Source organism: Anser anser, assembly GCF_964211835.1.
Source record: "Anser anser genome assembly, chromosome: 5".
Classification (NCBI taxonomy): Eukaryota; Metazoa; Chordata; class Aves; order Anseriformes; family Anatidae; genus Anser; species Anser anser.
Window position 1 is genome coordinate 34,907,165 of NC_139725.1, and position 15,418 is coordinate 34,922,582.

Consider the following 15,418-nt stretch of genomic DNA (forward strand, 5'->3'; position numbering starts at 1 on the left):
TTTTTTATTTTAAAACAAAAGCATAGTGAATAAGTATCAAGCTCCTGAAGTGATAAACCTGTTGTGGCAGCAGTCTTTCTAAAGTTGAAAAAACTAACTCACAGCCTCCTGACACTATTTGCATTGAACTCAAAGGGACTGAAGACAGGCTTTTAACGACTGGAGACATCAAGTCATGAGATTGTGAATGTGACTTGTTAATATCCACTCATTCAAGGTCATATTATCTAATCTTAGCGAAAACAATACCTTCAGCTTGCTGGTGGCTTTCGCCATCTTCTCAAATCCAAGATGCATCATAAAGAAGGGCAGGGCATCCTGCGCCTTTTTACGCACATCCCCATTTCTATCTTCAAGACAGGAGTAGAGGTGAGGCACACACAAGAGCAGGTCAGAAGGAACAGTACGGAGGGTAGGCAACTTTTCAGCTAACCAACCAAGCAGCTGAAAGAAAGAATAAAAAGTTTCTGGGCAAGTGCTCACTGCTAGCTGGAACACCTAGTATAAGCCACAAAAGCCTGAAGAGTAGCTCAGTTGTAGAAGCGTTTCACATTTTCACACGCAAAAAGAACAAAGCCCTACAACATTTGTTCAGGCAAACATTCTTAATGCGAACTTTAATATCAGCAGTTTAAAAAAAACAAGTGCAGTATGTCAATATGCAGCTCATTTAAAACTTGGAGCCTAGTTAGCTAAGACTGCTTGAGTTGTTTCTTCCTTTTGAAAAAAAGCATTGTAATTTCAGCTAGTGCGGCTGATTAGTAAGTTGCACTTCATTCACTTCAATTTATTAATACCTCCAGTTCAGTTCAGGTCTTCACTGCCATAGGGTTAATTGGAAGAAAAACAATAGGTCTTAAAAGGGTAATCAAAACAGGCAAACTTCATTTGGGAGGCACTGAAATCTGAATTACAGCTAACATGCAGGGGTGACAGCTCATTAGCCTTGTGAAGTTTGACATTTTGTCAGTAAGAACAGAGTTACTTGTTTACTCATGTAATGATCGTATTATGCAATGTCAGTCTGCTTAGTTGAACATATTCCTTTGTAAGTAAGGTCATTTTGATTACATGCACATGTGGAGAAGTTTACTTAGCAGAAGCCTACCTCTTGTCTTAGGAAAGGATTTTCTTTTTTGAGTTCCTCAGATAGATCTTCACCTTCCAACCACTCTTTCATTCCGGTTTGTTCAGCCCAGGCATTCACAGTTGCTAATGCAGCAGCACGAACATTATTCTGTAACAAAAAGATTTAAGAAGAATAATTCTAAAGAGGGGTCAGAAGATTACAACAGAAGATTCCAGGTTATATGCTTTGAAATCTCTATTTTTCTTCACTGCTCGAGAAATCTAGTGATCAGAAGAACCTAATTTTAGTGATGCTATGAGATGCAGAAATGACCAAGTCACATCATATTAATTTATCGTTTTTAGCAGTAGTTCGGTAAAAAAAAAAAAGGACAAAAGGCATCTCTAGAAGCCCTCTGAACTTGCTACTATTCATTGATGAGAGTTTGGGAGTCTCCTTTAGCTTAGTTTCCTAGTAAAAGAATAAGGTTAATGATTTACCTAAAAAGTAAAAGATGGTGGTAAAGATAGATGTAGTACACTCATAAATCAGGGCAAGCGGGTTATAGAACCTGTTATTAGTTTCAGGGCACTCTTATTTAGGATACACACAAGCAGAAGTCAAACCATGAATAGGGGAACCCTCTACTCTTACTCATTTTCCATCTTCAGACTACTTCAGAACAGCATCAAACAACAAAAAGGAGCAAGTCTTATATAAATAGGAGTAATGTGCACAGTAATTTAGAGTTTTTGCCCCTTCAGTAAAATAAGAGAACCACCAATGCATACACTGCCCGTACCAAGGATACAGACACATTAAGCATTAATGTGCTAATGCATGTTGGCGCACATCAATATACGCACGTTGTACTTTAAATGTCAGCACAGCTTGTTAGCAGACTAGAACACATTTTGATTTCTCATTAGTAGATTCATGAACATCACAGCTTGTAAACTGGCTTTTCTTGCTTTCAGATATATAGGCTCCTTACAGGTAGGAAGATCCATAACACGGAAACACAGGAGCAGTTTCCTTCTCCTAGAGAAGGATGATCAGCTTCTTCAAGCAAGGGAGGGAAAGAATCCTATATGCTTGTGGAAGATCAGAAGGTGTTTGCTGAAGCAATATCAGTCTATGCTGAGTAAGCTTTGGCCTCCAGCAGAATTGCTCTAATCTCCTGGCAATTCGGCTCAAAATTGAGCTTGGGGGAGGTACCGGCAAGACGATTCTTTCTCTCTCTACACAGAAATGCAGACTGTGTCAAGAGCCTTTCTCCTATGGGCACCACCAACAGCAAAGTATTTTGGTAGGAATCTAGTTCTGACACACATCTTCGGAAGCTTTCAAAGTGATAAGCTTCTGTTGCTATTAGGACTTTCAGCTTTAGCCTGCTCACCTACTTTTTCCCTACTCACATGCAGAGTAGAAACATCTGAAGTACATCATCTCTGATAATTGCCTGTGAATTCTGGCACAAGACACTGGCATCGTACCAAGCCTCCTTTCCCTAACTCCTCAAAATAGCTTTCCCATGGTACTAGCTTTGATTTTGACACTGTATCTTGACAAGTTCCACACTAACATTATACAAACTTTGGTGTTGGTTATCAGTGACATGTTTCTACCTATGGTTCAAAGGTCTCCTATATAACAAGACAACAAGGTACACTGGAATCCACATTGATACACGAAAAGAAGAGTACTAACAAGCAACTTCAAAAGCTAATCAGGTTTGTTTGGTCAAGTAGTATATTTTCAGCATCAAAAGTACGTATACATACAGTCATCTTGTTTCATTTAAAGTTGAAGTACAACCTTTACTGCATTTATTCATAAGCAGTAGAATATATCTCAGAATATATAGTAAGGTAGAAATTCTTATTTTGTTAATAAGCTGTCATCTAGGAAAGAACCACACCCCAAGAAAAGTCCAACAGCACCACAACTTTAAAACTTCTTTAGTAGCTTACAAACTACCATCCGTGTCTCAAAAGCAAGGCTAAATACTATAGCCTATATAGTTATTCTCAGACATAGCTTAGATAGTAGTAAGATACTTAGATAGTAAAAGGCAAAAAGGAGAAAGGTCTCGAATGCCCTACCTTACTGTCTCCAAGGACTGTAATGACAGGAATGCCCAAATTTTTCACATGCTGTTTGATATTGGGGCCCATTGCTGTTGCTAGCTGCTGAAGAATGCTCAGTGTTTGTTGCACCTGCACATAAACAGCAAGGCTTTGAATAAGCTACAGCGACAAGCACCTGCACAAAACTCCAAGTCACATAGGGAAAGTAACACCGCTGTTTATCGGGCCTTTTACTTTATAATGCCTGCTCAATGATACCTTTTCCAGACTTCAAATTCATCACACAAACAGGCAAAAGTTATTTCTATATTTTAAGTAAATTTCAATCAAGTTCAGCAAAAAAATTTTGAAACAAGAGATTTATTTTTTGCCAAGTAAAGCGATTCAACTTTTTTTTTTTAAAGTTTGCTTACATTACTCTGAGTACAGAGGTAGACTTTCCCCCTTTTTGAAGTCTTTTTTTTGCAAAGACATTATAAAAATCTGCAGAGACAAATGTTTGTAAGAACTGGCAAGCACATAATCTGTAAATACACTGTTCACTGGTTTCAAACTGTTGATTTCATGATGTTAGCAGATCTGAACCATAAGCAACGTTCAGAAATAGCTTGTCTGCAGTTCTAAGCTGTAAATAGTTGAAATAGGACTTTAAGTAACATACCAAGATTTTATTGGAGTCATTGAGACGACTCTTCAAAGCAGCTGGAAGTTCTCCTATGTTGGGCTGTATGAACTTCGCATCATTAATTATGCTCGTCACTTCATCTAGACCTTCCTTTCGGATCTTCCAGTTTTTGTCCCCAATCTTAGACACTAGCTCAGCTGTGATCTTATCACTATAAGAGGAAAAAAAAAAGTAGCAAAAAGCCCATTTTCTTTGCTACATGCTTTTTAGTAATTTAGCACTTTAACAACGCAATTTCTGCTTATGAAGTGCTTATAAATACCAAGCTTTGAATTGCAGGGCAAATATGTCCTCATGCTGTAGAACCCTAACATACCCAATATCTGTTCTCGGCAAGAGATCCACAACATCATTCGCAACATCCTCCTGTTCCTCTTCCTCACCGTCATCCCCACTGCCTCCACTGTGCCTGGAAATGCCACGAGTTGGGGCTGGTGCTGTCTGCCCTTGCATCTGCAAGCAACACAGAAGACAGCAATAGGTATTTTAGAGTTTTTCATTTGACATGAAAAATAGAGACGGTTGCATGACCCAAATATGCTATCTCAGTGTAGCAGACTCCTAGAACATACTGATACCCCCAAAAGCAGAAGCTTTTGAAATCTGTCATGGGAGAAAAAAAGTAGATTATTGACATAGCTACATACAGCATGTTTGCAGCTACTTTGGTAGGTTATCGTCAGAAGTCTGATTCATTACCAAAACGCAGGTTAGACAACAGTTTTACTACACATTCCAACTACTGAAGTTTCCAAGTAGTTTTAATGGTACTTGTTATTAAGAGTGCTACACTTCATACCTTTTCAAATTCTGCATCTATCTGGGAGAGAAGGGCGGGCTTCTCATCTTCAAAAAACATTCGCAAAGGAGGCCCCACATAAAGGTACATAACTCCCAGCAAGGTAATGGCAGAAGTCCTTACAGCCTGTCAGAAAGATGATAAAAGCACTCAGTCTTCTAATTAAGGACCAAAAAAAAAAAAATCAGTATTAAAATTGTAAATTTACTTACTGGGTTAGTTGCAGCAAGAGCTGTCTTCACATTACTGATGAAAGCTTTGACATTCAGTCTGTGGGGAAAAAGATGCTCCCATGAGTAAAACGCAACACAGCAAACACCAATGAGAAACAAAACCATCATAACATGCTACAGATTAAAATAATGCAATGAGAATAAACCAGATACATACAAATGACTTAGAAGCAGAAAATATTTGCACATCGTAATATCCCAGGTACAATGTAGTTGGTAGCTATTTCAAAAAAAAATACTGAAATGGATAGGTTTTGGAAATAACCTACTGTGAAAGTCAATACAGTAAACCTAAGATATTTTACATCAAAGACTGCATTTATTACAGCTGTAAATTTTCTTAAACTATGACACCCATACAACTGCTAGGACTCAAATCCCAAAGGATAAGTCCAGTACCATTTAAACACCTGATATAAAAGGTACTTTTTTGTTGACCTGTATCAGGATCATCCACAAAGAGGTAAAAGTTTCAAAAAAGACTCATTTACAATAGAAAGAAAGAGTAAAAACAAGGTTTAGATTACTGAATCTTCTGTACCACCACTGCATTCAACAGAAAAGGGAACAGATGGGCAAGCATGGAAGATCGATTCCTTTGTGCAGCCCCAAACACTTCTGTTCTAGTATCATATCCACACATTATCCTGCTGGAGATACATACTTCTTTGGGAATTTGTCCTAGCATGTAAAATGTTACTGAAAAGAGTTTATTTCCCAGACTTAATCAACATGACTATCTATTTAACAGCTGTGATACAACACAAGCAGGCATGGTAACCACCCAAGCAGTCAAATAAATTAGAATTTCAAGCTTTTACTGCTCAGAAGTTTTGTTCTTATGAGTAAACTGTATATGAGTAAACTGTATATTATTGTATTACATATGCTAGAGAATATTCAGTTAAGAGAGGTGCTTAGAAATTAAGTTGTTCTGATTTTAAAGGAGAATCTATTTTTCCTTCACAGCACCAGAAGCAATAATCGTTATTATGTTGGTTAAAACATCACCCTGTTATCATACGTAAAATCTACCCCAAAAAAAACAATAAACATGCTATGTAACTCTTCTGCCTGCCTTTTTGCCCTTTTTTTGTCTAAATAAATAGCGATCCACCAGGGTGCAGGTGTATCTAAGTAGAATGGGAATATCAGACATGAACTACTACAACTACTTGCTCATCCCACTTCTTTGTGCAGGTTAAGTAGAACGCTCTTCAGAGAAGGCCCAGTGAGAATGGAGTAACAATAAAGGATTGTATCTTATTACTAAAGTTAGATGCTTTTATTTACATATTTAGAGCTAGAAAAGAACCTGATATAGTCAGCATCACAGATGAGGAAACAAACGTTCAGTGCATTTGCACTCGCTAGGTAGGATGAACAGATTCTCAGTCCAAGATAAGAAATAATTTCATTCAAGTTGCTCTTGCCAGTTTACTTAAAAGACATACCCAGAAAAGCCAAACTCTTTAATCGCGTTTGAGAGCCAGTTCAAGGTTTCTGACTGGTTTTTAGGATTCTTTTGAGAGAAAGCTATAGCCACAACCTGGAACATAAGAGTTAAATGTGAATTTTCATTGACAAGCCAGGTGACAAAGCACTGTAACAAATGAATTAAAATGCCTGCAAAAAAAAAAAAAGGCAGTGCAAATAAACCAAAACAATTGGGGTAATAAGCAAGGCAGAATTTGTTGTGTCACTACAGCATAATATGATTGCAGTTAGTGTGAACCAGAAGTTACAGAAGTACTAAAACGCAGCTGGAAATTACCTGTGTTACGGAAGTTTAACTGTTTTGACAGTATCTCTACAGGTAAGTCAGTACCTTCCTATTACCTCTCTTGAATGAGGGTTTATTTAATTTCTACCTCAAGAGATATCTTGAAAGCAAATTAATTACAGGAAACACAAAATAAATAAATAAAAGATTTCAGACTTATTCCTCAGACTGAAAGAACATCCCACATAGTATTTCTGCCTTTACTGGAAGAATACCTTTACTATTCACTCACCTGCTCAGCAGTCCATGGCAACTGACATGCCTCAGCTATTGCTGTCATGGCTTCTTTTGCATTACTCCCACATTTCACATCACCAACCTTGTCTACGAGACCATCCAGCACAACCTGTGCTGAAGTTTTGGAGAAGTTTCCTTTCTGTGCAATCAATGCAACTATATGCAGTTTCATCTGCATCACCTGGAATGTTCATAACAGCAAGGAAGACACTCATGTTTTCATGTTTTAAGACCTTTTAAAAATTATATAGTTATAACTATATAATAGTATATAAGTGTAAAAATATATTTAAACTATATATTATATATAAATTATATGTATAAACTATATATATAAAACTCAACAGTTTCATATATGTACTAAGTTTGCCATCAATGATGTATATGCAGCTAAGGCCTTTCAGTCAGTTAGAAAGGCAATTTCAGTAACTAACAGTCCATTCTTGCTAGTTAATGTAAGTAAAATGCATTACCTGAAAGTTTGTTTCCTTCCAACCAGGTTTCTTGGCCAGCATTCTTACTAGAGCTTGGCAAGGCATTTCACTTCTTTCCATAAGCTCAACAGCCTTAAAGATAAAAATTAAGTTAGCCAGTACATCGCAAATGGTGCAAAAACAAACAAAACCCACCAAAACACCCACACAAGTGAAGTTACCTCAACTGTCCTGTAATTTTCTTAACATAGGGCTAAGTTGCAGAAGCTCTGAACATAATAATCCACCTGAACAGCCTTACTACAAGACCCATTTCCACATGTAGTCCATTTTACATGTGCAGAGCCATTTAAGTGACAGCATTCATACTGCTACACTTTGTATATTCTTTAAACAGTGTACTTAGAAGCTCCTATTGGCCATTCCAGCCCTGGGAATTTAACACTTAATAAGTGGCCTGACTAGAAAGCAAAGATTAAGCAGATTAAGCTTGAACATAACCTAAATTAGTTGTAGTTGTTGTTAGACTTATCCATTCAAAAAAAAAAAAAAGAACAAACGCATTGCAATGAAACCGTAACATCTTTACATTTGAGTAAAGCTATTCTGGCTTCTGCAGCAGCATTTCAGTGCAGCCGATCGCTGTTTCTAATTTCAGTTAGTGACCTTTTCAACTTAGGTATTAAAACGCAAGAGCAACTATGATGCAGTGTTATGAACTATTTGTACATCTTCAATTGATGACTTTTTGAATGTGAACTCTCAATGATTTTACATTATACAATAGCCAGGCTTCATGTTCTAGTTGTATGTGACGTCATGCTTATTTGTTTGCAACTACACGAAGTACTCACTACCAGCGATTTAGACTGATGTCATCATAGGCTTCAAACATCAACTATTTGCCAATTGAAGTTTTATTTCCATCATTATTACGTTTATTAATCAATTGCTGCTTAACATGCAGTCAACAGGTGCTTGCAAGTGTTTTTGCCAAAATAATTGCAAACCTCTGCTTAAGCCTAGCTATCTTTGACACTAAGCTTTAGAATCGCCTTTAGAATTACATGGTATTTTAAAGAGACCTGTACGCATCCTCGATCCACATACAGGTACTTTTGACAAAAGCATATCTACATTAAATGTAGACGCTTACTGTGCTATAGTTATGGATTAATAGCTAGTTTAAAACATAAACCACTTGTATTTTGCAAGTATTGTTTAATCTATCTGAACTACTGTGCTGACATATCACTACTCTGCTATGTCTTTTTACAAGAGCTACCAGGCCTAAAAAGCTGAAGAAATTATATTTTTGGCTTTCTTCTTCCTCACCTCTCCTCTTATCAACTGTTGCAAACTCACCTTCTGAAACTCCTCCATGCAGGCAAGCCTCTCTTTCCAATTACCACTGTCCAGCTGTTGGATACAAGAAGCTGGAAGGACAGCAGCAGCTTTCTCTTCACATACTTCTATCTGCGGTCAGATCAGAACAAGGTTAACACACCCTGCAGGATCCCATGGTACAGGAGGCTGCAGCCTTAAGTGCAGATAATATACTAGAATGACCCCTGCCCTGCAGTGCATTTACAAAATACATGTCACCATATCATAATAAGGTCTGTTGTAAGTTGAAATATCTTGTACGGGATACAGTTTAGGGACCTTATGAGTTCAGGAAGGTTTTAAGTCATATTGCAACAGAATAATAATCCCTGAGAAGTACAAGCAGTCAAAAGTGACAGCAGATAGCCACAGCAAAAGGTAAACTAAAATTTTAAAGATAATTTTGTATGAAGTGTGGGCAAACGTTCATAGCAACAAATTGGGGGTTGATAAAAAGGCAAATGTTAGAACACATCTTCTGCATCCATTTTAGCAAAATCAATCAGGTTTATTATATGAAACAAGATAAAAACTTCCCTTGTTTCACTGGTGTCTGCACTACCCTCAAGAACTGTATCCTCATTTTGTGCTGTATAATGTGAACTGGGTATAATAGAAAGTAGTCATACTGAACACCGTAAAGATAACTGACAATCCAAAAAACTTGCCGATAGATCTAGTAAAGCAGTAAATCAGAGCTTTAGAGCTTTATTACTGTTTAACCGACAGATGAGGGGAATGAGTTGATCTACCAAGAGGGTACAGCGGAAAAGTTTTTTTTTTTTAATAGAAAAAGTAGGAAGTGTCTAACCCATAAACTATATCAGTGGTTCAATTAACATGCAAAACTTGAATGTTTTCCTGACTCAACTTAATATGAATAGCATGGAATAAATTTGAGTTAGTACCCCTGCAGCAAATCACGCATCCATAGTTACACTGAAAGTATTTCTATCTCTGCCTTTATCTGTTCCTAGTTCAGAGGCAACATGACATTCCTCATGACAGTAGCATGATTTATTATTTACTGTCTTATACAACCTGATACCTACAACAGCCTGTAGAACAAGTGTGTGTTTACCAGAATATATCAAACATACATTTTATTGGTCATGATTTCTATTTGTTTGAATGCACTGCTTTCCCCTGTCCAACAAAAATACCCCAACTTCTGTGAAAATATTTTTAGTAGCTGCAGAACTGATTAACTACTTGCATAAAGCATTTTGTATTTCAGAGAATAGGAGAATACTTACTGAGAGCTCAGATTCAAATATCTCTTTGGTCTCGGGAGCCTTCTTGCCTTTAGCCCCAGCACCTCCCATACCCGCAGCTGCAGCTGGCTTGCCTTTCTTGGGTGGGCCCCCAGGCTAGAAAGGAAACAAGCAAGTTAGCCAAGACCAAACAGGTCTCTGATTCATCAGACTCCAAATGAATTGCTGGTTTTCCACATCTATACATTCTGATGTCAGAAGATGCATTTAGAAGACAATCTCTGTTACCGTAACTGTTACGGGCAAAAGTTACGACTTATTTAGTTCATACATTGCTTTCTGACTACTAGGCTTTAGAAACCAGGTACAGTAACAGGGACATGCAAGACAGATGAAAAGGGAAAGACGTATGCATTTGTGATGGTTCAGGAACTCGTGAACTCATCCCTGTATTTTCCTATAGATACAGATTAGATATTAAATTTGTGACTGGCAGCCTGGAAAAATGATACTAGAGTATCAATAAATACCAAAGAATACAATCTATTCTACTATTCACTCCCAAGTTTCCCACCTAGAGAAGTAAGTACAGTATTACAAAGATCATCTATTGTGCTGCTTAAATCAATTCTTAAAGTCCAAATAACTGTTTTAAAATAATACAGGCTAATGGTTTAAGTTACTTACGATAACAAACACTGAAGAGAATACTGAACATCTTAGTAGTAACCTTGCTATTTATAACAAGAGTCATCAAGTTCAGCCAAATATTACTACGTCATCACAAAGCACATCTGAGGCTCAGCCTCCAGTGGTCTACCATTATTTCATTATCGAAATTTGTTATAAAGTTTGTCATTAATGTTTAATATGATAAAAAGCCCTGAGATTTCAGCAGGTACTTGATCAGAAAGTCCTGGATTCCTTTTGTTATTAGGCTCACCAACTCCTGCAGAAGGACAGATTCATCACAGTGATTCTTCACTGGAAGGAGATGTTCAGCAGCCCACCTTTCAACATATAACTAGTCTATACAATCACAGACACATACAGTTGTCAACAACCTCTTGATAATCTCTTACCTTCGCAGCAGGTGCTTTTTTCAGTGGTCCTGGTTTGGTTGCTGCATCTTTTGTTTCTTTATCAGCAGCAGTCCCTGAAAGAGCAGGGGTCTTTCCAGCAACAGGCTTGCTTTCTTTTTTCTCAGCAGCTCCTCCTGTCTTTTTACCATAAACCAGTTCTACCTTCTCAGCACACTCTTTAATCTGACAAATGGTTTTAAAAAGAAAAAACAAAAGCTGTTTAGCTACCACAACTAGATGTACAGTGTCCCTTCATAGCAGCAGCTCAAACCTCACTACTGTGGAAACAACGTGAGTTCAGTTGTTCAGCTGACAAAATTTTGTTATCCTGTGTAATACAGAAGTACACGACATGCTTGTGACCTAAATTTTATTTCAGATGGAGAAAAAGTGTTTAAAAAACAAAAAACCTTGCAGAACCAAGCATTCAAAAACAGAAAAAATACGTGCCACTTCACAGGTAATAGTCTTGAAACCAAACAAATATTGTATCTAAGAATGAAAAGGTGCAATGTTAGCATATCAACACAGTTTAGGTGCTGAAAGTCAAAGAAAGGATACTTGATATCTAGCAAGAAATAAAAAGATATTCAGACTCCCTGCTGCATCAGTAGCTTTTAAGTTAAAAAAAAAATCAAAAATCTCTTTCAAATCAGCTGCTCAAGCACCCTCTTTAGTCTTCTCTAGCTTAAAATAGATCTTAAATGGATAGAGCATTTTTACAGCAGTTATAATAAACTCACACGATCAAGCTTTAGTTTGTCCACATCTGCTAGAAAAGGATTCACAGCTTTCTCTCCAGCCACTTTCAAGGCAGTGCCTAATGCTTCAAAACCAGCATCTCTTACTTCAGGAGCCGAATCGTTGATATGCTGCAGAGAAATACAGTGCACATAACACAACTTGCAGCTCACATCTAAACACAATTTTAAATCGACATTCTGTATCAACCCCTCCCTGCCCTTTTTAAAAGCCTACAACTATTACGGAATAATCCTTAGTATTCATTCCATGGCAGAAAGAAAAAAGTTATTTTTCCACTTATTCTTTCCCATGTACTGATCAATTCTACTGTTTCTCAAACACAGCTAGCTTCCCATCATTACATCTTTCACAGAACAAGAAGATGGTAAATATTTAGGCTTTAAGAGATATTGCAATACCATGAAAGTTTACAAAAAGTTTGAAGTCCTGCAATCTTTTTCACATTGTCATTTTTGAAGCCAGGGAAGTTTCCAAAAAGAAGGAAGGGGTTACTCCATCGTGGAAAAAAACCCTATACCTCATTTTGTTTGCACTGGTAAATGGTCTAGTGTACTTGTAGTCTATGAATTAATGACAGTTCTTATTTAGCATTCCAATAATAGCTTGCTACAGATAATCTGCAAGAAGCAAGTAGCAGTGTCCAGCAGTTTAATACTTACACATCACCATCTTGAACTATTACAAACTAGGTGAGTCTTCTGTCTTAGAGACAGCTAAGGATGAAGAGTCTAAACTATTCCCATGACTGACAGTCATCTTGTAGTTTGACATCAGTCAAAACTCACCCTGACGGCCACATAGCACACAAGCTCTCTAAGTCTCTGCTGCACCGTAAGAGTCTTTCTCCCAAACAATCTCATGCTTCATAACAATACTTCAGTACCAGAGAAGTAACAATTCCTCCTGTTTTACCTTGAGAAGTGCAGCACAGAAGGGTTTTAACAGGCTCTTTGGCAGAGTAGAAGGTGTGCAGTGACGGAAGCTTCTTGCAATGAAAAGGGATGTTTGCTGCTTAATTGTTGGATTTTTGTTGTCCATCACTGCCAAAATATCTTCACTTATGTTCTGCAATGTGGTCTACAGTGTTTGATAAAGAAGTCGTTAATTTCCAGTAAAGGAAGAAAAAAGCAAATAAGTACTAGAAATCAAATCTAAGACAATGGGATTTTTTTTTGGGGGGGGGGGGGCAATTGTCAGTCTTCTACTTACAGTAAGAAAGATTGCATCAATGGCCTCCTGTAATGCCTGCACTACCTGAGGTTTCTTCTCTTTAAACTTCTCCAAGATTGTTGGAACAACCTATGGAAGAGATAAAAAGAAGAAAAAGTCAATCCATTCTTCACTAGTGTAATTAATTATAAAGCCTGATAGTCTGCTCCCCGATCTTCCACAAACAAATAATGCAAATTAGAATCACTGCTGCCCCTCAAGGGCATGCAACAACAGTATGAACTAGTTTATTCTAGCTGATCTCTAACATGAAATTCTTTCTGGTCTATCTCTTTTCAAATATAGCTTCGCTATGAGAAGTTGTTCAAAAACCCTAAACAAAAGGCAGATGTACAAGCTCACATAATTACATATAAATATTCCGGCTCAACTGGTCTGGGACACAAAGAAATTGAACAGAAACTAAACAGTTACACAGCAGAGTGCTGTGCTCTCATCCTGTAAGAACCCAAAAAGGCATATAACCTGTTCCCTCTTTCCCAGCTTCCTCAGAGCATTCAGCACAGCTCTGTAAGATGCTCGCATTTGACTCACAGCTGGCAAGGCTACGTTCTAAAGCCTGAATCTTTCCTAGAGCAATACACCTGCATCCTGCCTGCAGTGGTATTTTTGGATGCATCAACTTGAACAAACATACCTGTCACTAAACCATGTCGTGCAGGAATTTCACAGCAATTTATACTCAATATAGCTGCTCAGTCAGCCAGTGCTGAAAGAAATCAGCTGGCACACTCACGTGCCAGTAATACAAGCAGCTCCACTTAACTATGGTCTCTATAACCTACACAGTTGGTACTGTAACAAGAACTTGTATCATTAAACTACAGACATGCAGAGCTTTTAACTGTGGAAAGCAAGCTACTTCAAAGATTTTGTAAACGTAACAGTTGATAGTTTAGAAGCTGATTCCATAGAGGTTATAAGCTCTTAGATGATACAAAATAGGTTTTCCACAGCTATCACTTCCTACTCAAAATTGGACCATGAGATCTCAACCCACTGTGACACAGTGACCAAACATATCATGGGCGTACTAGAACGAGACTGGAAGAGGACCATGAAGAAGATCAAGGGGCTGGAGCGTATCTCCTGTGAAGACAGGCTGAGGGAGTGGGGGTTGTTCAGCCTGGAGAAGAGAAGGCTCTGGGAGATGTCATTGCAGCCTTCCAGTACCTAAAGGGGGCCTACAGGAAAGCTGGGGAGAGACTCTTTGCCAGGGAGTGTAGTGATAGGATAAGGGGTAATGGATTTAAACTAAAAAAAGGGTAGGCTTAGATGCGATATCAGGAAGAAACTCTTTACTATGATGGTGGTGAGGCCCAGAGAAATTATGGATGTCCCATCCCTGGAAATGTTTAAGACCAGGTTAAATAGGGCTTTGATCAACCTGGTCTAGTGGAAGGTGTCCCTGCCCATGACAGGGGTTGGAATTAGATCTCTTCCAACCCAAACCTTTCTATGATTTTGTGACCAAGGCTCAGCTGGTATTCTTTGCAGTGCCAAAACTTGCCAATTCCCTGTTCACAGACTTCTAGCACTTCAAGAACTTCAACTAATACATAACAGCACCATAAAAAACCTTCATGAGTGCTGCTGTAAAGAAGCTAAAAGACCCTAAACCCTACATAGAACTTTCTCATAGGAAGGAGATACTGAATCATTAAATTTCTGTTTCAGGAAATGCTGACAGCTAGAGGGTGCACTTTTTTTTTTAAAACATGAAAGTTAGAAGCTGTATCCTATGTGTAAGGGAAGGAAAGAGAGAAGAAGGTGGCGATGTGGGGGAAGGGAGGGAAAGGTGGTCTGTGTGTGGGAAAAAACATCAGTCTAGGGCTTCAAAGGCAGTCAGAGATGAAGTAGGTCCTCATGCACTCAACTACAACGAGTGGTATGGTTCTGTGCTTAATTTCATTGCTCCTTTGTTTCAAAGCCTGCAGAGTTGGACATTAGAGTCCTATATTTAACTAGTAGGATTTATACTACATCTAGCAACAATTCTAGCAATAATTTTGTTTCCCAACACTTAAAAAACCTGCTCACAGAAAAAGCCTAAATCTAGCACACCAGTAAATCAGTCCAGCACACAAACCAAGTCAACTTGTAAAACAGGTGCTGAGATGATGCAATTCAGAGCTGTCATTGTGGTACTTAAAAAAAATAATCTACATCTCAATGCTGCTTGCTTGGCTACTTGCATGGAGTTATACCCTTGTTTTAGAAGCCTTCCCCCCCCCCCCCCCAGTATTAACTCCATAGCTGTGAGGGTTAACCTTTAAAATACAGATCAACCATAAACAGATGTAAGGCTGACTTACAACTACATACAGCTTTCAGAACGAAATTGTCTTTGCCTAAACTTTTCTTCAGAGTTCAGGAGACTTACAGTTACTGAATCTCACTGCTTCAGAAAC

At 38.1% G+C, this 15,418-nt stretch overlaps 1 protein-coding gene across 7 annotated transcripts in view; it reads right to left on the reverse strand.

Moving 5' to 3' along the window:
• The window catches only part of CKAP5 (cytoskeleton associated protein 5), a 49,911-nt gene that overhangs the window by 18,461 nt on the left and 16,032 nt on the right, over positions 1-15,418 (reverse strand). For all 7 annotated transcript variants that reach the window (XM_083839449.1, XM_083839444.1, XM_083839450.1 and 4 more), the window contains 16 exons: positions 12,987-13,076; positions 12,690-12,854; positions 11,756-11,884; positions 11,013-11,195; positions 9,973-10,086; positions 8,696-8,806; positions 7,370-7,462; positions 6,892-7,077; positions 6,331-6,425; positions 4,856-4,913; positions 4,644-4,769; positions 4,161-4,297; positions 3,821-3,995; positions 3,175-3,288; positions 1,109-1,237; positions 250-444 (listed from right to left, as the gene is read on the reverse strand). In XM_083839449.1, coding sequence (XP_083695575.1) covers positions 250-444; positions 1,109-1,237; positions 3,175-3,288; positions 3,821-3,995; positions 4,161-4,297; positions 4,644-4,769; positions 4,856-4,913; positions 6,331-6,425; positions 6,892-7,077; positions 7,370-7,462; positions 8,696-8,806; positions 9,973-10,086; positions 11,013-11,195; positions 11,756-11,884; positions 12,690-12,854; positions 12,987-13,076 — 2,100 coding nt within the window. The remainder of the gene's footprint in view (positions 1-249; positions 445-1,108; positions 1,238-3,174; positions 3,289-3,820; positions 3,996-4,160; positions 4,298-4,643; positions 4,770-4,855; positions 4,914-6,330; positions 6,426-6,891; positions 7,078-7,369; positions 7,463-8,695; positions 8,807-9,972; positions 10,087-11,012; positions 11,196-11,755; positions 11,885-12,689; positions 12,855-12,986; positions 13,077-15,418) is intronic.